Source organism: Leuresthes tenuis, unplaced genomic scaffold, assembly GCF_036924035.1.
Source record: "Leuresthes tenuis unplaced genomic scaffold, fLeuTen1.0.hap1 SCAF_21, whole genome shotgun sequence".
NCBI lineage: Eukaryota > Metazoa > Chordata > Actinopteri > Atheriniformes > Atherinopsidae > Leuresthes > Leuresthes tenuis.
In genome coordinates, this window is record NW_027325375.1 from 28,332,166 (window position 1) to 28,351,607 (window position 19,442).

Sequence of the window (19,442 nt, forward strand, 5' to 3'; positions counted from 1 at the left end):
TGTGTGCACGATGCCAACCTTTCTGTTGCAGCGCTCCTGAAGCTCAACTGCTTGAAATCAGTGACTTGCAGTTGCTGAATTTTTAATAAGAGGTATTTATCATAAGAGGTAAGCTGTATTTTTTATGTCCGTGACTTATTAGCTACACACTAAAACTGCAGTGACAGGTGTGCTTTTATTGAAATGAGGTCATCACGATGACCAGCAACTATTTCAGCTGTGGATTTTACTCAGAACCGCCTCACTGAAGCTTCCCTTCCGTGTAAAAAAAAATTGCACCACTCCAAAACGTAGTGATCTGCTGTTAAGACGACAAAATCACAGAGCCAGTATGTGCTCTCTAATCCATTAACATCGAGTTCAAAATTGAACTGACAAAGTTCCCCATAAGCAATGTAAACACCACTTAGCTGATGTGAAGCTGGCCTTGAAAGGAGAGGAGGCAACACAGAACCACAACATACAGTCATTTATTTATTTATCTTACATTTAGACATGAAAATATATTCAAGCACACCCCAAAATAGAAATGTGAATAGTGAGCACAATACAGGCCCCTTAAACTCATCACCAAACTAGCAAAAAAGTCACCCATGATATGCATTTTATGCATTATCGCACTGAACATTGCAATGTGTTTAGGATTTCTGCATTGGTTGAAAAATAATACAAGCAACAATATAAAAACTTTGAGACAAAAACTTCTAAATGAACATTTCATGCAGTCCAGAGGACTGAGGGACCCTCAGTTTCCCAGCAAAGAGCACCTGTCTGCTGTCAGGACCTCAAATGGGTTGCTGGAAAAAAAACAAAAACAATTATAGAACAAGAAAGATGATCTGAGTCAGGATACCAAACATATCTGAGGTGTGTGTTAGTGTGATACCTCTTTATCGATGCAGGTTCCACACAGACAGCCGAAGAGCCCATTAATCATCTGAGTGGCGCAGAGAATCAGCTGCAGGCAGCTTGTGACCATGAGAGTGCTGAACAGTCCGATGTTAAAGGGTACGATGTCTTCGGGCTCTGTGCACGCCCCCCACAACGAGCTGTCTGTCAGGTAATCCGTGCTAAAGTGAAAAGCAGAAGCCTTATGAGTAACCGAAAGCTTGGAAAACTTAACACGTGTTATTTAGAAAGTTACTCCTGTGCGTCACCTGTCTTTGAAAGGTGTCGTCCAAACAACCAATACTTTACAGAGGGGCCCATTCTGCAAACCAAGCGCTGCCACAATGAGGCTGTACAGAGCACCCGCCACACCCACTGCGGCAAACGCAATGGATAAGAACATCTGTAGAATCAGAAGTCAGAAACATTTCTGCTGCAGTTCAAGAGACGACACGAAAATGTTGTTTAGATCTGATGCACTTAAGTGTTTAAGAAGGAACAGACTCCCACTCTCTCCTCTGACGTTTCTTTCATTCCTCACATTCCTCAGTTTTTCATCTATGTCTATGTTTTGTTTCCCCCTACAGCACGACCAACTCCACGCTAAAGCGAACGAGTGGAAACCAATTTGATGTCTTCATATTAACCTCAGTCTGTTATCTATCTACATAGTGTTGTGTAAGAGCTTAGTGATGCAGCAGCGTGTTTGACTTCTCTAGAAGAGGAGCTCCACTAACACTTGAATTTAGCTTAAATCTAATCTTTTTGCTTAAGAAATTATTGAAACACACAGCAAAATTTATTTTTAACGATCACATTTTGTGACATACGTTTCCATCACATTGCAACCTTAAAAAGTTTCTTTTCTACAGGCTGGTCGTAATGATTCAAAGCTCGAGCTATATGTAGCTGTTTCCTGTGCTATTCTCTGTTTGCACACTGTTGGTGCCTTTCAGGGAGTAGCTCATGAAGTTAATCATTTGAAATGAACCCAGCCCTCATGAACTGACCTATGAAACATCTCCCGTGCTCATATGTGACTCACCCCACAGCGATTTGCACAGCAACCTTGTTTTCCAGTCAAGTGAATGTGAAGAGCTGGGACCAGCACCTGTAGCAGGACACTTGAATTTCAGTATATATTCATTTCAACTGGCATCTTAAAAGTAATCCTGATTATTCATAGACGGTAGATCATAGTCAGAGATTTTGGGGAAAAGTGCAAAGGTCAGCATGCACACAGAAAACACAGAAGTTGAGATCTATTTTCAGTCAGTTACAGACTCATAAAGTATCATTCAGTGCAGAATGGATCTCAGTGGCACCCGGAAAAGATCAAAATGACCTCTGCATATCAAACACATTCTAGTTCAAAGTTTACGTGTCACCCTTCTGTCAACAGCAGAGAGAAGAAACCTACTTACTTACCATTAATCCCCCTCCGACAATCCCACCCATATATTTCACCTCGTCCGTAATGTGTCCATCTTGGGCAAACTTGACTTCTCCAGCAGGAAAGAACAGCACAATGTTACAGATTATGGATATGATGGCCAGTGGATACAGAGTAACCGCAATGCAGCGGGCACATTTTCCTGTGCACATGTTGACAAACTGCTGTTAAATTTCTTCCCTCAGCAAGTTTCAGCTCAGACAGTAGTTCCTGTTCTCAGAGAGAGATTCCCCTTTGAAAGTGGCTGAAAGACGTAGATGGACTTGTAATGAAAAGCGTACTGAGAGTGACATTAGAGTGTGGGAGGAGCAAGGATCTGCAGATAACATCAACAAATAGAGTCTGGGATGGGTTGATGAAGTTTGTGTGACTCACTCCACGGTTTCATGGAGACACAGCGCTTTGTTACCCGAGTCAATGCAAACTTCTTTTTTTTTCTTTTTTTACAACCAATCTGAGTCAGATGTGCTGCTGGTCATGCATCACCTCATATGTATGATTATTTAAGTAATCAGCTCTCCAAGACGCTCATTGCTGCTAAAGCTTGTCATATTTTTCTATAATATATGAGGTGCTACTACATTGTGGTTTGGGTGACATCGTTTACATTCCCTCTTTCTGATGTGGGTACTGGCACTGCAGGAGGATACAGCAGCTGAACTTTAGACCTGTAGCAGAAGACTAGGCTAAGTGAGAACAGTGTGTCATTGTTGACATGAGCAAACCCTGATAAATGTCCACATTGTGGTTAAAGCCTGAATGGACATGAAGCATTTCTTTTAGTCCCTCTGGTGAGTAATTAAATGCACTGGTTATCGTATCTTATCAGTAATGGAGGAAATGAGACATCTAAAAACCAAAACATGACTTGTCTCTAAGCAACAACGGGGTGAGGCGGTGTTATTGATTTAGGGCTGACAAAACTTTATTTGTTCTTAGAAGTCTAAGAAGAGTCTGATTCTAAGAAGTCTGATTACAATTAGAAACTTTGAAGTTTACAGTTAAATTTAAAAAAAAAACCTCAATGGGCAAACGTTAAAGGTGCAGGGATGAACCAGAGATGGACAGTTTATCATCATTCACTTTATTCTAAATAGTCAGAATGTGCAGAAAAATAGAGAATAAATCAGTAGAGATTATGCTGTTGGCGAAGGTAAAATTTAGTGGACACCTTGTACAGATATGTAGCTCTGGATTAGCATCTTATATGCATACTATATTTTCCTTTATTGTTTATGTCACAGTAAAAAATCACAATCTTTTTACCAAAACATTCACAAAAAAGATATAGAATGAATATTAATACATTGCAGACATACAAACTGGTAAAGCAGGTTTAGGCATGACAGCTCCTTAATACTGTGGCTAAAAGCTAATTAGGGCAAAAGATAAGATTAACTTGTTGCAGAGATAAAAGATGCTTTGATGAAACTGATGCAATAAAACGCCATACAAAAAATGGAAGAGAATCTTCAATTAACAAATATCCGGCATAAAAATATAGATAGTTCCTCAGAAAAAAAGGAATCCAATCAGACAAATCTTTAAACCAAGTAACTTCTTACTGCAGAATTAGATGTAATACTATATAATACTGAGTTTTTTCACAGCATCCTCTGCGTAACGCATCAGAAACTATACATGCAAAGGCGGCGCTTCCCTTAGACTTCCAGCTGACCGCCTTCTCTTCAAATGAGACCACCTTATGCTTCCTGTAGGTTACCACAAACAAATAGAAAATTAACCAAATGGCATAAAAGGGAAGTTAGGATGCTCTGATGTTACACAACTTGTCGTTACCGCTTTCTTGTTGCAGGTTCCACACAGGCAGCCAAAGAGGCCGTTGATAATCTGACTGGTGCAGAGCAGCCCCTGCAGAACACTGACTACCATCAGAATGATGAACAAGCCCATGTTGAACTGCACCACATTCTTTGGCTCTTTGCACGCAGACCACATGTCATAATTAGTCAGGTGGTTGCTGTGTAAAGAAACAGAGTTAGAACGTCAGGATGTCAACAAGGATCATCAGAAAGTTATTTCAGCTCATCACCTGTTCTTTAAAGGGGTGTCCCAGCCCTTACTGGTAGTTCTGCAGAGGGGTCCATTGGAAAAGCCAAGCAGCGCCACGATGAAACTGTACACAGCACCAGCCACACCCACGGCAGCGAACACAAGCGAAAAGAACATCTGTCAAAGGTAAAAGTGGGAATTAAAGGTCATAATATTTTATTGCCATTCAAAACATATCTTTTAACTGATGAGTTGGTTATTAACTAGTTTGAGGAAGGACAAACATAAAGTTCTTATCACCTTCACTTTGGTCTCATATTACACCTGAGTTTCCCAATAGCAGCTCAATAAATCATAGGCTGATGCCCAGATATTTTTCAGGTAGTAAAAGTAGTTCCTGTCTGTTTTTAATGCAAATGACTGCATCGAACAGTGTGACGTGTTCGTTCAACTGTGGTAAACTGTGCGTCAAAAGGACCAACCAGTTGTGCAACAGGGATGCGGCTGACTCACCCCACAGCGATTTCCGCAGCTGCCCCGTGCACCAGTCAGGTGGATGTAAAGGGCCGGGAACAGCACCTGTTAACCGTGAGATGCCTTATCAGTGGGAAACGTGATCAAATTAGTTTCAAGTGAGGCTAAAAGATTAAGTGACACAGAAACTTTGCAGCATTCTTCAGTCAAAATTTTAAGGAACTTTTTCTAAAACATGGAAATAGAAACCGATGTGGACCGTGCGACTTTTAGTCAGTTTAAATATAACTTAGTTAATGATGGATTTTATGTAACGTAATAACAGTGAAAAAGGAGGTTCATAAACAGAAAATCATCTCCTGGTTTACAGCAACTGCTAGTCTTCGGTCCCAACATTTAGTAACAAGCAAGAAAAGAGACAACTCACCATGACACCCCCTCCAAAGAATCCTCCCATATATTTCACTTCCTCAGTAATTTTTCCGTCTTTGACATACTTAGTGTCCCAGTCAGGAAAGAACAGCAGAATGTTGCAGGCGATGGACAGAAGTGCCAGTGGGTACAGGGAAACAGCAATGAAGACGGAGCACTTTCCAGTGCACATGTTGTCAGAGGGAGAGCTCAGAAACTTCAAACTTCAAGAACTTCTGTTTGTTACGTTTTAGCTCAGATACTTCCTGTTTTCAGAGATGTGCCACTTGAGTTTGAATAAATTAGAGAGAAGTATTTGCATCAGCAGATAAATGGTCTTGATGACAATGAAGGAAGTGTAATTAATATGTGATTAAGAGGATTTATACTCCATTACAAGAAGGACACATCCCCTCAATCCATCAAGGATTTCAGTGACTTTATAACTGTTCATCTTCTCCACAATCATGAGATAAACCTCATCAGAGAAATGTAGAAATTACTGTAAAACTACAGTCTTTGTGAAATCAGTGTGTTGAATCAGCCTTCAACACAAATATGCATCTATTTCTTCTCTTCCTCTAAATGTGTAAAACTGGCAAAGGTAAGTGTGAAGGTAAGTGTGCTCAACATGACTTTTGAGCACACTTACCTTCATGCATGGTTAATCAGGAAGAATACTTGTGCTAAATCTCTCAAAATATGTAGTTGATAGAAAGATTTTTCCCACTCTCAATTGTTCATGTCCTGATTTTACTCAATACAAAATTCTACCCAATATTTCCAAGCTGTGCAGCCAATGTGTTTAAATATGCATGTTATGAAACTCAGAAAGAAGATCAATGACTTCAGCAACTGGAGACAAAGGGTCATTAACACCATCAGTAATGGAGGGAGAAGCCTTTCACCCAGTGGCAGCTGGGAGAGGCCACAGGCCCCTGCGACCCTAAACTGGATTGCGCGTGCACAGAAAACGGATGGATGGATGGAAAATGCCACCTTTAACATTTCCCTCCCACAAAAATTAGGGATGCGCAGATCTGCTTCGTTTTGGCATAGACCAATTTTTAGTTTGTTGACCAGCCTGTTGGCGAACAGGATGGCTGACATCAGCTGAGGGCAGTGTTTACCTGGTGTGACCTGGTCGTGTTGCATTCCCTTTTCTCCGAATCTGACGAGATTTATTTACATTTCATTTCATAAATCTAGATTAAAGACGTGAACTCATACAAGCAAGATTTTGTGATGACAGTTGCAATTGTAATTTTATTCATAAATCACATTTATAACATGCAAACTCCGTGCGCTTTAGATTTAAAGACATTTAATGAATAACGAATGAAAAACGTAAAAAATAGCATGTAGTCAACACAAATAATTATTTTTATTTTATTCTCAGACCCCATACTTGGATCTAATTTTCCTCTACATTTACGTATACCTTTAAAATCCACAGAGATTTGATCACAACAAACAAAAAAGAGGCTGGTTGACTGTGAATATTGTCTCTGACGTTTCATGTCCAGTCCTGAGCTCCTTTTGGGGGACCTTTGAACCACTCCCCCCGGTTACTGTGGATCAGTCTTTGCAGCAGCTGTGATACACCATGACCACGTCTCCCGTTAAAAACTTCCTCGTAGGCTTTTTAATGCCTAGAAAATGCTATGAAGAGATTCTGGTCAACTTCCACTGGCATGGTAAGACTCGTGGTGTTGAAATTTCGCATCATAGCGGGTGGAATGTTGCGAAATATTTCTCCAGATGCGGGACCTGGCAGGGAGGCTGGGAAATGTTTTCCTCTTAAATCCAAACACATACCATAAACCGTGATCTGTGGAGCCATCACGTTCATATAATTTAACATGAATAGAGCTGCTGTCGGCTTGTTTTAATAACTGTTTCCATTGCAGTGCCATGTCTAAAGTTTATACTGACCAAAATTGCCGGAGTTTGGATCATGCTGGACATATTCCTGGGTAAGAATTCACTTACAGAAAACTTTGCACAGTTAATAACATTCGGTTCATGGTTCCCATCCCCTGATGAAAGATAAAATTAAGCCATTCAAGCGAATTCATTTGTGTCTCTTCTGTTCTCACGATTGTGTGAAATGTTAAAATCAGATAAACAAGATACACTCAATGTGTGAGAGCAGATAACAAAGACACCACGTGATGAACCCCCTGCATTATCATGTCATCTGTATGCAGAAGTGTCTGTTTATGGGGGAAAATGAAAATGCAAACTCGGGATTTGTTATGCAATCTTTTTTTTAAGATACAAAAAGGCTACCATGCATTGTCTTGCATATTAACTCATTTTATTAATAATGCCAAAGGCTCCTTAATTTTTGTTTTTATATGTTGTTCTAATTTTCTCTCTTGACAACCACCATATCTCCTCTGCTGTCTCTGAGCAGCACAGCTACTTCAACTGTTGAAGATACTGTGGAGGGGAAGTGCAGAGGGCCTAAGTCTGACATCTGTCTTTCTGCAACTTTATGCTTTCTCATGTCCGGTTGTCTACGCAAAGGCCAACAACTTCCCATTTTTGTAAGTAATTAATAACCAGGCAAAAGGAAAAACAAAGATATTTATATGCTATAATTAAATGGAGCTCACAGAAGTGCATGCAGTTGACTCACTTGCTTTAGGAGGAAACTGCTTACATAAGCATCTGGGTGGTCATCCGTTCAGAAACTACATGGAATGTCAGGCCCACACTCCCCATCCTGAGTTCTGTGAAGTTCAAAGACTGCAGAGAGCTTTTCTGTTTTTCATCTATTGGTGATATCTGTGTAGCTGACTTGTATTTGACTTACACTGCTCTACAGTGCCTGGGCTGAAAGGCTCTTCACTTTGGCCCAGACAGCAGCGATCGTCTTCCTCATCCTGCATTATCGTGGTGAAACCCTCAAAGGTCAGCATCCACAAATCTGGCAAACACACATTCCCAGTGATGTTTAATCTTTCTGAATAAGGAGGGAATATTCCAAAAGTTTATCTTTACTGCAAAACGAACCATGTTAAATGATTAACACATTTAATACGATCTTGTTTTGTGTTCATGTGCCAGCACTACTGCTTCTCTCGGGTTTTGGTGGTGCGATGTTCCTCCTGGCCTCCTATGCAGCTGCTGCGCTCGTGACATTGATTCATGCCTCCAGTTTGGCAGCTTTAATAGCAAGCAAGGTGGAAGCTTAATGGCAAACGTGTATCTTGATGAATTTCTAGTCTGTTCTGCGATTACTGTGACCTGTCAAGTGAATTTATTAGATGAGAGTGAATTTATGTGTTTGCTTTGTTGTTTTCAGGCTGCCCAGTCCATAACCAGCTACAACCATGGCCACACAGATCAACTGTCCACGCTGTCGGTGTCACTGACATGCACAGGATCTTTGGCTGTTGTCATAGTTTCTCTACAGGTACAGCCACGAACTGCACGCTAACATAGCTGCACGTTTTATCCAGATCTATCGTCGTCTTACTTAGATTTTTGTGAAACTTTTTCTTGTAGGAGACCGGAGGCTCTCTTACTACTCTATCACACACACTGTCGGCGTGTCTCAGCTTTGTCCTACTGACCCAGGTCCTTTGCTCCACAAGCAGCACTGTCTCTGCTACAAAGAAGAGAGATTAGTGGTGGAGGTTACTGAGCGGTGAGATTCTGTGCCAGCATTAACTCTTCAAAGTGATTGTGTTTTTGTACTAATTTATCTAAATGCTACTCTGTTCAGCTTCTAAACAAGTCACGTGCTGTGTATCTGTGTACATCTCTTGTGTTTTTGATTTTATATGTCAGCTGCCAGTTTACTACTGTTGTCAAAGCAAAAATATTTATTTGGCGCCCTCTTGTGGTTTAAGTGAGACTTGTTGTTCTGAAGGAGTTTTCTCTGCTTCTGCAGGTGTCAAAACTTCTGTGGCACATTCAGTCTTCAGGTCACTGTGGAACAGTTTATCCAGCTGTTTCACATTTGAGTCTTCTAAATGTTTTGAAGGGAACAGAAGAAAACAATTAAACTGCGAAATGCAAGCAGTTAAATATTTGCCCTTAATGTCAATGGCCTCAATAGGCAGAGGAACTAAATTGCACAACAATTGTATTTGTAATTCATAAATGATAAAGCCATACAAGTGTTGATGCTGGACTGCAGTGTAGCTATGCAACAGGCATATGTGAACACATAAGCTTTAATCAGAAAACTTAACATAATGTATAAATTCATCCTGAATGGTTGAAGGAATGTGCTGCTAATGATGCATTCAAGTCGTGTCAGATTTACGGTTTGCAGGCTTGAATCATGCATTTTTTTTGATAACTGTAACTTTTGTGCCATCTTATATTAAGATTACTTTCATTATTCAAGAGGGAAGTCAACAGATAAGGATGGTCAGTATTTTTTTAGTTCTTCTTTATAGAGGACACTAGTTCAGCACAGACTTTGTCATGAAAATAAACAGAAGTAAGTGAATGTTTTACAATAAACTCTGTAATCTGTGTAAACTCAATATGGAGATGGGGAATTTTCATTGTCATAGTGTGTCCTGATAACTTTAGTAGATGAATCCCTGGGGAAACCTTTTGAGTGTAAAATCTCTTCATGAATGACATGTGGATGTTGTTTATCAAACTTCCCGACTTTAACTGTGAACTAAATCGAATGATACTGTGAATTATTGCCTCTGAATGTTCAGCAATAAACTCAAACCTTGCTGCACTGAGCATGTATTTTCTGTCTATTTCACTTTCCTCCGAGTCGCGTCACAACTCAGTCTCACTCAGCTGACTGAATAACCACATTAAGTGTCACAATCAGTCATTTTGGCTCATAAGACATTTCTGTATAAAAAGGAAACTAAACTAAAACACCTCAGAGAAGCTAACTGACTGAGCTCAGTTATTGCTTTGCTAAGACAGTAAATTTAGCAGTTATACCAGCCATCAATTAGCTGGTAAACATGATCAATGTAAGCACCTCAGCATGCAAATATTAGCGTAAGAGAAGTTTCATTAAAAAAATATTCAATTACCCTCATATATCAGACACACCATTTAGCTTATGTTGCATTATTAAATCCCGTGAAGCAGCTTTCTGTTTTCCATCAATAAAGGAAATTCATCAATTGCTCAATTTTGATGCAAGAGGGCTCCTCAAATTTCCGTGGATCTAAGGAACTGAAACTCCAACCAGCCACAATTAGCAAATATGAAAATAAAGCAAAATTAGCTTTCTTTGCTGCTCTAGTCTTGATTCATTAATCGTGTGAAAAATAAACAAATAAATGAGGATTGCCACAAGTTCTGTGAAAAAGTCTGATCCTTTATTTACTTCAGTGCACATAAATACTGATCTGTAAGGACATGTTTTTTGTTACACATTCATTTAAAACTTGCTTGTAACATTCATCAATACAGCACTTAACTTAGAAAAGCCAATACATACCATCCGGTCAGACTTTTCTTTTCACAAGGGAAACATCTACGGATCTGCTGGGCAGTTCCCAGACAAGTTTGTTTTTGCATAAACTCGACAGTATCGTCACTCCTTCCCAAACTCTTTTAAAACCTTGAAATATTTCATTGTGATAAAGGGATGATAAAGTTAAACTCTAGTTTGAGGTCATAGTAGATCACTGTGAGCAGGTTTCCATTCAAATAACAAAAAAAGACCTTAACAACAGGGTGGTGGAATAATGGCACAGCATAGCAGGGTAAAAAGCAGGTGTAACATTAACCTTTAACGGCACACAGTTTGGCATCAAGTTTATTTGAAGGAGGCTTCAGCTGCTATTTCAAGAACAGCATTTCAGTCTCATACTGTGGTCAGCTGGAGGCTGATCCACCCAGTTACTGTTTGCAAAAATCCTGACGGACGGACCGCCATCAGGAACGATTTCCAGTTTTTACCTCACAAGTGGGTATTATTCTAATATGTTATTTATTAATATTATCACACCGAGGAGGCAAAGGTACTTTAAAAGTAGAAAAATGTCAATGCTTCTTGGAAGTTTAAACACATTTTTTACTTTGTAACACAAACTTCCTAAATCTACTGTAACTGTGAGAAGCATCAGTCTCCTTCCTGGTGAAATGGAACTTCAACAGACAAACGCGTGTTACTGTGGCTGCAGCACACGCATATGAAACCTTTCATGGCAAACACGTGATGTCGCACTGACGGATGTTTGCTAAAATCATAAGATTCCTGACACCTACATGTCATGAAGAAAGCACCAAATCTGTCTGAAAGTGAAAACACTCGAGCTCGTTTTACGGTGATCCTCTGGAACTGTGGTCCTAACCAGCAGGCTGTGGTGATATTAAACTGTTGGAGTCAGCAGGAAACCTGTTTCTACCTGAATTAGTGTCATCTTTGGTTATCAAGTAGTCAAAAAAAATCCTTTGAACTGTTTAAGGCCACAACAGCACTGAAGCATGATTAATAATGGGTTAAAGTGTGTGTCAGTGGTGAGAAAAATATGTATGAAAATCATATAATTAGAGCTACAGTATCTTGTATAAGCATTACATTTCATGAGTGATTTTAACATCGGTAACAAGTAAAAAACTATTGATTTTGATTCATGCTAAATTGCTAAGAGTAGATAAGTTGTGCAATCTTTTTTAAAATCCTTGATGGATATTAAGGCATGCAAAGTTAGAAGCTTTTCACAAGTTTCTCTGGATCGGCTCCCTGCTTGGTTTGCACCTGAGCTCCAAACCCTGACTTCAGCACAGATTTGACTTGTCCTGCAGCCAGCGCTGGAGGAGAGGTTTTCTTGTTACAAATGTAGATTCTTAAGGAAGGACGTGTTCGGCTGTGTCTTTCCATGCATTTTTCCTTTTCTTTCCCTTGTGTTGAACAAGACAATCGCCTTATTCAAACCTGTTTAAGCTTATTCTAAGCTATTCGGAGTCATGACTTCATCGTATATTCATCTCATCCAAACATACCGGCGTCTTCAGAAACTTTTGGATCCCTCTAAAATTTTAAATAAAGTAAAATATATATATATATACATATATCCGTATATAAAGGTTTTACAACTGGCATCAGCAGGCAACAGAGCTGCTTAGAGGAAACTCCTCTGATCCCTGAAATATTTACTTCTGCTGCTGTATTTTCTGCTTCACATCCCGTCAACACGAGGACATTTTTGTGACTTTAACATCTTCTTCAGCTCAGCTTTTATAAACATGTCTGATGTAGCAGCTGGGTACAGCTAATTTTCTCGAGCCAGTGGGTAATATTTGATGCTTTCTCCACGAGGTACAAAGTGCAGGTTGTTTTATATGTTTTGGAATGACACAGGTAAGGAGTTTAAGTGCTACGAAAGAGTCATGATGGTCGATGCAGGTTGGGTAACAACATGACATACAGCATTCTGTACAGTTCTGTCAGACAGACCACCAATACCAATCTTAGTGCATCCATGATATCTATCAGATAAACTACTGAGCTTCTGAGTACAGTTTAACCTTCATTCTCAACACATTTAATGTTCAATGTGTTTTCTAAGTGGAGTGTAAAACATTTCTTCTGCTCCTACCCATAAAGAAAAGAAGAGCAGCTCCTGTTTTTTTTTTCATCTCATAATCATAAACTCTCTAAATGAGGACTCATTTAACCTCTGCACTCAGAACTTAATGAGTTACCCATTTTCCAGCTTCTTCATCTTCGGTGTTATCTGAACGTCTTGTAAAATTTGCGCAGTTCTTCCCAGAAGAACAAGGACAGAATGGTGTGCGGGCCGAGCCGGAAATAAGAGGCTCCCAAGCCTTTGTAGAGCCCCGTCAAGCCCTCTTTCTTCAGCGTCTTGGAGAAGCAGTCACTGAATCCTTTATAGAGCTGCCCCTGAAACATGAAAGAAAGAGTTCTCCACCGATTTATTCAATTATCACTGTTAGACTAACGATTGAAAAATATTTTTAAAAAGCACTGATGCTGCAGATATTGCCTTTTTTAGTCCACAAACTTCAGTTTTCTGTTGTATCCTGAGACCTACATTTCCCACAATGCAGCACGGCCTCCAAAAGTGTGACTTGGAGAGTCAGGTGTGATGCGCTTCTAAAAGCTAAAGAGGCCTCAAAGCTACATTTGGTGTTGGTAATGCAGTCTCTCTTTCTGGAACAGCACCCCACCACTTTATAAAGAAGCCATAATAGAAAATAAGTGGAAACATATCAGACATTTTACCAACAACAGCATGAATCAGGTTTGTCTGTGTGCTTGTGTTCATCTGATCTACTCTGATCTACTGGCTGGTGCGTAGCTGAGAGTCACAGAAAGTCTGGGGCCGAGTTTCCAGTCATCTGGATGAGCAGTAGTCATATTTTGGCTAAATGAAATAGTCAATTATGCTTTCACAACTGCTAACTGCTTGCATGGGAGTTGTTGGTGAAACAAGCCGCAATACGATTGAGAAACACAAGCATGGCTCTCACCCTGTATGACCCAAAGTATCGACGCATGCTGCGGGGTTTCCACCGTAAGTCGCAGTGAGTGGCTGTGATGTTACTGTCTGTGCACGTGACCACTCTGCAGCTCGTGAGTGAAACTTTGACACAGAATTGGATGAAGCCGAGATAAATCGACGGGTGTTTTCTCCCATGTGGAAAGCACAGGTGTGTCGTTAACAAAGAATGGCAAACTGCCTATTAATGCCTCATCGAACACTGACCCATCAAGCATGACAGGTTTCCCCAAAAAGGAATGCAGTCATCATCAATGCACCTGCTATCACATGTCAGAATCAAAAAAATTCAACAACAGCTTGTCTAGCAGAGTTTCCCATTTCCTGTTTTGCTGGAACTGTACTGCAGTGCTGTTTGACTTCAACGTGGCCTACTCACCTTGCCCAAATTATCAACAGGCTGGTTGTAGAGACGTGTGCTGACCACGTCAAAAGGAGTCATGGCCAGCACCACCACCACACTGCTGATCATGCCGGCACTCAGGCCCACCAACCAGCTGTCGTTTGGGAACACCTTTGGGAAGAAGAAAATAACAATGTTGGAGGAAACATCCACAGAGACGATGAGAGGGTGTGTTCTCTGAGAGCATGAGGCTCAGGTCTCAGTATAACATGGACAGCGCTGTGACAGTCGATGGAAAATCATCATTAAGGTACCAGCATGTCTGCAACCTCTGCTAATTTTAAATGCATCATCACATGCAATGAGGCCGAGGAATGGTTCTATTATTAGTAGCAATGTTAGACGCATTCTTCTGTAGCTAGAGTCATTCTGTTCAAGTTTTAAAAAAGCTCATAAAATAATCAGAACAGACAAACAACACAGCGACAGCTAAAAACTGTTCTAAACTTAGAGGGGATGTAGACTATTGTGCAATAGGTGACATCAAATGAACGTGACTGCCCTTGTAAAACAGCAGGCTGTGCTTCATGTGAGTTTTATAGCCAGTTACACACAGGCTGCTCTGACTGGGATGTTGGGAGGAGTGGTTAGCGCCACCATCCCCCTGGCTCACCCAATGGGCGATTACAACTACCTACAGGAATCCTGGTAAATGAAAAAACTATTCACTGCAGTTAGGAATCTTTTCTGACACCCTCCTCAATGATCCTTACACTTCTTGGGCACAAAAGACGTCTTTAAACTAGAGCTGGAAAAGTGATATCCACGTTATAAACTGGTGCACGAGTTGTGCAAGTTGCACGTTTTCAGTCAGGGGGCCAGTGAAAGGTGTAGGATTTCTATTCCAGAGGAGTGCAATACAGCGAGCTTTGTCAGTGCCTCAATGGTTTTGTAATCTATGCACAGCCACTGAACAGAGACGACCTCTTCTCAAGCCCAGCTCTCTTTAACCACTGATTCTTCTCATGATCAGCGAATAGATAAGATCAGCTTATTACAAATCAGAGACAGAACAGTTTGTTCTGTCCAACCCACAGTCCAAAATTCAAATATATTCTGTCACTTAAGACTGAAAAAACAGCCGCTCTGTTTCAGTTACACTCTGAGTGAAGACAGTGCTCTTTATTCTTGAGCAATGTGGTCATGCGGTGGTCAAACGAATTCCCCTGTTGGCTGAAACTCCTCTGCTGAGACTGGATGACTGTCCAAACCTCTGCAAAACATATTCTAACCTGCAGGTCGATGACAAGCTCCTTGGATGAGGAGAAGGTGGAGAGCTGTGCCGCTGACCCAACGCTGACCCTCGGAACAGCAGCACTCGAGCCCCTCCATAGTCCCAGAATGCCATGCTGCCTGTGGATGGCTCTGAGGGCGTGGATCATCCCCTGCCAAGAGGAGGGTTACATAAGAAGACTGCTGATGCATGCCACTCATATAAATACTTCAAGTTTGAGTTATTAAGTTACCTGGTGTTTATGCTGATGACCAACTGCAATAGTGGAAGTAGCCTGGCTCTGGAGATGAGTTTTCACCTATCAATGGAGACACTTTAAGTTATTACTGTCCACATTGGTTAAGTTGGGACATCAGCTTCAGAAACAGAGCAAAGGAAGAGAAGTCCAGCCTACTCAGAATAAACTGAAGCAATCAACGTACCAAGTATACGGGGCTGCCCATGACGGCCCCCACCACCCCAGCCACAGCCCCTGCTAACGTGGTTTTGGCCGCGCTGACCCTTCCGTTTGTGTGGATGTAACCAGAGGATTCGATGACGGCGTACGAGCCGAGTCTGACTCCATTCATAAAAAACTGATAAAACAGCCCGGGGACCAGTCCTTTCTGCAAGCCGGCCAGGCCGTCCACTTTACCGATAGTATAAAAAGCGTGGAAAACGTTGCGATAGTAAACCTGATAGGTGCCCCGGCTCTTGAGCTCTCCTTGAAGCTGCATCCGTGTTTTCACGACCTCCAGCGGGTTGGTGAACAGACAGGCTCCGCACGCCGCCACTCCGCTCAAAACGAAATCCATCGCAACCGTCCGTCCGTCTGGGAGACAGATGCGGAGTTCAAGCCTGCTGGCAGCCCACCCTGTCCTTCATGTTAAGCGATTTCTTCACAGCAATGTATCCCCCTCCGCCCACTTGCTGCACACCCGTACATACTGCACTTACGGTAGGAAAATCAGTGCACGGACACGGAGGATTCAGGAACTTCTTGTAAAGTCGGAATTACTACTCTTCTGTGGTGATATTTTCAGTTGGGTTATTTTCCTTTATGCAAAACTGACCGGTAAGGAAGTCGTATGAACAGTCAATCCCCACCAGAAATAAAACAATGTATGTTTATTAGCATATTTAAAATTAAACTAGAATGCGTAACGGGGTGAGTATAAAAAATCTAAACGGGATCCAAGAGAGATCAGATGTTTTGTAATAGCACTTTATTGTTCGTACACTCTATCCGTCCCCCAAACACCTCATCTCAGAGAAAAGTACCGGCCTGTACGTGATTACGTCACTCTTGACGCTCCTCTTTTCAGCCAATGAGAACGATCTTTGTATAATCACATAAACAGTGTTTTAGTAAGGCTAAATCCAATCAAAACCCAACACTGAGCTCACGTTTGATCTTTTACGCAATTCCAAAGCAATCCAGATTAATCCGTGGCAGAGTAGAGCAGTAGCGAAACAGGAGGAGAGATGCGGAAAGAGAAGAAAAGGAAATAAGTAAATAGGACAGGGGGAAAATAACGAGGAAATATAGCAAGTAATATGAGGACAGGATTAGAGGAACAAACGGAGAATACAGAGTGATAACGCATCCAGAAAACACAATGGAGTCATGTTTCTTGGCCTTAAAAAAATCATCTCCGAAACAGTGGAGGGAGGTGTAATGAGTTAAAAGCACTTAGATATATGACCTCAAAGTATGAATTAAAATGTGCAATGAATATCCAACAGTGACCTAAACCTGTGTTGAGATTTATTGTCCCAGTCACCCAATAAAAGGATATGCAACATCTTCTTGAAATATGATGTAGACTAACTTCTTTTCCTCCTCAAATGAACAGTTCATATCTTTATTATGCCGCAAATGTTTATGAATGCTTGTTAAAGACACCTCTTTAAAAAGAAAAAAACTTTCCTTAACTCCACCTCTTCTAAGAATTATCCAACATCTAATTTATTCGATATTTTATCAGTCAAAATAAATCAACTCAAAAAGACAGTCGTGATTGTTGTTCACTCCTGCACTGTTGCACAAGCATAAATTAACCACAATAATCTTCCCGAGGCATCGTACTATCTGTTTGATTACTTTACAACAGACAACAGGTCATTGATAACCTTCCCAGGGAACCGAGTACCAATAACAGTTTTAATTACCTTTTAATTACAAACAGGTTGGTCAGAACTGCTCAAAGAGTTCTTAGTCAACTTCTGTATTCATTGAAAATACCTAATTACCTCAAACATGTGTTTTTTGGGTCATGCTTCATTTTTATTCTGTATCAGCAGCAATAGCAGTTTAAGAAGCTTTGAATATTTAGATAAAACACAGATTTCCATTTCTTATCAGTGACAGGCGACCTTGGCGTGACACATTATGCAGTGTTTTTAGCTCTGCTCTCTGGGCTGAAGTGAAATTGGTTCATGTGAGGTTACCAGGGCATTGATCTCAATAAGAGACGACTGTCTGAGGTGGAGCTAAAGTTCACTTTCACACACTCACACACTGAGTTAATCAAACAGGAAGAGAAGATACAGATGCTTAAAATAGGTAAAACACCAACACATGTTATTTACTTAAAGCAATGAAGACATGACAGCGTTTTTGCTTTAAAATCATGGGAAAATGGGCATGAAAAACAGACAACGTTTCAACCTGATAATCAGTCACACTGTCTCTGTGTCCTCATCTTTGACTGTACAGATGGCATGAAGCGGTTAGACACATGCAGGCGTTTACTTCTCCTGGTCTGGGTTTGTTCTTTGTCACTGAGCTGGATTAGGCTTGGAAGTAAAGTCTGTTTTACCTCTACCACTTGTAAGTAGGATTTGTGCAGTTTGAGTCTTGTGGACATCCTGAGCCTTTTTCAAAGAGAGAGGACACAGACCCATCAGCACAAAGTGGGAATGCATTTTGTGTTTTCATTGTTTTTCCAGTAATTGTTTTTTTTCATTGTTAAGTCTTATTTTTGTTCCAAATATGGCTTATTTTTAAAGCTGAAACCTTTAATGTTAAACTCAGCAGCGGACTTTGGATTAACAAAACCATTAAATTTCTGAGCAGCTTCTAAAAGTGAGAAAGAATTGCTTCAGCCCTTGTAAGGCTGATTCCATTTGACTTACATGATTATGACAGATGCTTATTACATTGCAGATGCATTAATGACTGCAGAAAACAAGTGTTTTCTTTACTTATATAATATAAGTAAGGGGAGGCAACACCAATATTGATGATGGTAATAATATAAGTTATATTATTACCATCATCAATATTGGTGTTGCCTCCCCTTTGATAACTGTCAACGCCTTACAATGGGATCATTCTTTATATCAGTGCAAATCTTTCATAACATGTTGCTTTCTGTATTTCATGATTTAACAGATTGAAAAATATTACATATTCTTAACCAATAGAACTTTAGGGTGAATGCAGAGCATAAAAAGTGAAAAAATTCTGTGGTTAGAATTGAATTTTTACCTTGTAAGAATGTACATTCACTCTTACTATGAGGTCAAAATTACAGGAATTCAGTTTCATGTTGTTAGATATATATGCCAGCAGATGTGAGCAACTTCTTTCCTTTTTGGCGACATGATCTAAATCCCTCCTCCACCAAATCCCTCAATCCTTTCACTTAAAAAGTACTTTTTTCTTAATTTTTTTCTTAAAGACCAGAATTAGCCCATAACAGTTGTGAATATGAAGTGTTTCCACATACGCTGATGGAGCAGTAAAAGGAGTTCAAAGGAGGAGTTATGTGCTCCTACCTGCACCTCCAGGAGATAATCCACTTTTGATCCGCAGCCTGCCGCTGAGCCCGACTATAACTCAATCATCACATTGTGCGGCAAAATGAAGTCAACTCTGTGGTGATTTTTCTTTCTGTAGCTCTGATTAGGGTCACTCGATACCAAAGCACTGTAAAAGACCAGGAAACAGGAAAAATATTAGCCAAGAAGTGCATACAAGAAAAAGACTTGGGATTTTTATGTTCTCAAATAATTGATGCCTGTTGGATTTCTAATTATCCACTAGAGCTGCTCCCCTTATAATGTCAGGGTGTAATCCTCACCTGTTAATAAACTCCCAAAGGATTT

General features: G+C 40.5%; 4 protein-coding genes across 5 annotated transcripts; 1 reads left to right on the forward strand and 3 right to left on the reverse strand.

The window, feature by feature from the left end:
• Positions 1-461: 461 nt before the first annotated feature.
• Positions 462-2,595, reverse strand: LOC140280007 (transmembrane 4 L6 family member 4-like). The gene is made up of 5 exons (XM_072375255.1): positions 2,317-2,595; positions 1,934-1,999; positions 1,158-1,291; positions 887-1,070; positions 462-797 (listed from the first exon to the last, which is right to left on the reverse strand). The coding sequence occupies exons 1-5, from the start codon at positions 2,491-2,493 to the stop codon at positions 786-788; spliced, it is 573 nt and encodes a 190-aa protein (XP_072231356.1). The 5' UTR covers positions 2,494-2,595; the 3' UTR covers positions 462-785.
• Positions 2,596-3,974: 1,379 nt separating this feature from the next.
• On the reverse strand, positions 3,975-5,494 carry LOC140279622 (transmembrane 4 L6 family member 4-like). The gene is made up of 5 exons (XM_072374777.1): positions 5,256-5,494; positions 4,868-4,933; positions 4,395-4,531; positions 4,142-4,322; positions 3,975-4,053 (listed from the first exon to the last, which is right to left on the reverse strand). Exons 1-5 carry the CDS (start codon positions 5,430-5,432, stop codon positions 4,045-4,047), a joined length of 570 nt encoding a protein of 189 aa, XP_072230878.1. The 5' UTR covers positions 5,433-5,494; the 3' UTR covers positions 3,975-4,044.
• Positions 5,495-6,787: 1,293 nt separating this feature from the next.
• On the forward strand, positions 6,788-9,946 carry LOC140279568 (mannose-P-dolichol utilization defect 1 protein-like). Its single transcript, XM_072374724.1, has 7 exons — positions 6,788-6,936; positions 7,150-7,215; positions 7,659-7,791; positions 8,073-8,158; positions 8,315-8,430; positions 8,553-8,663; positions 8,756-9,946. The coding sequence occupies exons 1-7, from the start codon at positions 6,846-6,848 to the stop codon at positions 8,876-8,878; spliced, it is 726 nt and encodes a 241-aa protein (XP_072230825.1). The 5' UTR covers positions 6,788-6,845; the 3' UTR covers positions 8,879-9,946.
• Positions 9,947-10,563: 617 nt separating this feature from the next.
• Positions 10,564-16,305, reverse strand: slc25a35 (solute carrier family 25 member 35). Of its 2 annotated transcripts, XM_072375348.1 has the most exons (5): positions 15,773-16,304; positions 15,583-15,648; positions 15,349-15,501; positions 14,093-14,227; positions 10,564-13,094 (listed from the first exon to the last, which is right to left on the reverse strand). In XM_072375348.1, exons 1-5 carry the CDS (start codon positions 16,142-16,144, stop codon positions 12,924-12,926), a joined length of 897 nt encoding a protein of 298 aa, XP_072231449.1. In that variant the 5' UTR covers positions 16,145-16,304; the 3' UTR covers positions 10,564-12,923. The 2 variants fall into 2 exon arrangements, with proteins under 2 accessions (XP_072231449.1, XP_072231450.1); XM_072375349.1 differs by lacking the exon at positions 14,093-14,227 and having other exon boundaries at positions 15,773-16,305.
• Positions 16,306-19,442: the final 3,137 nt, after the last annotated feature.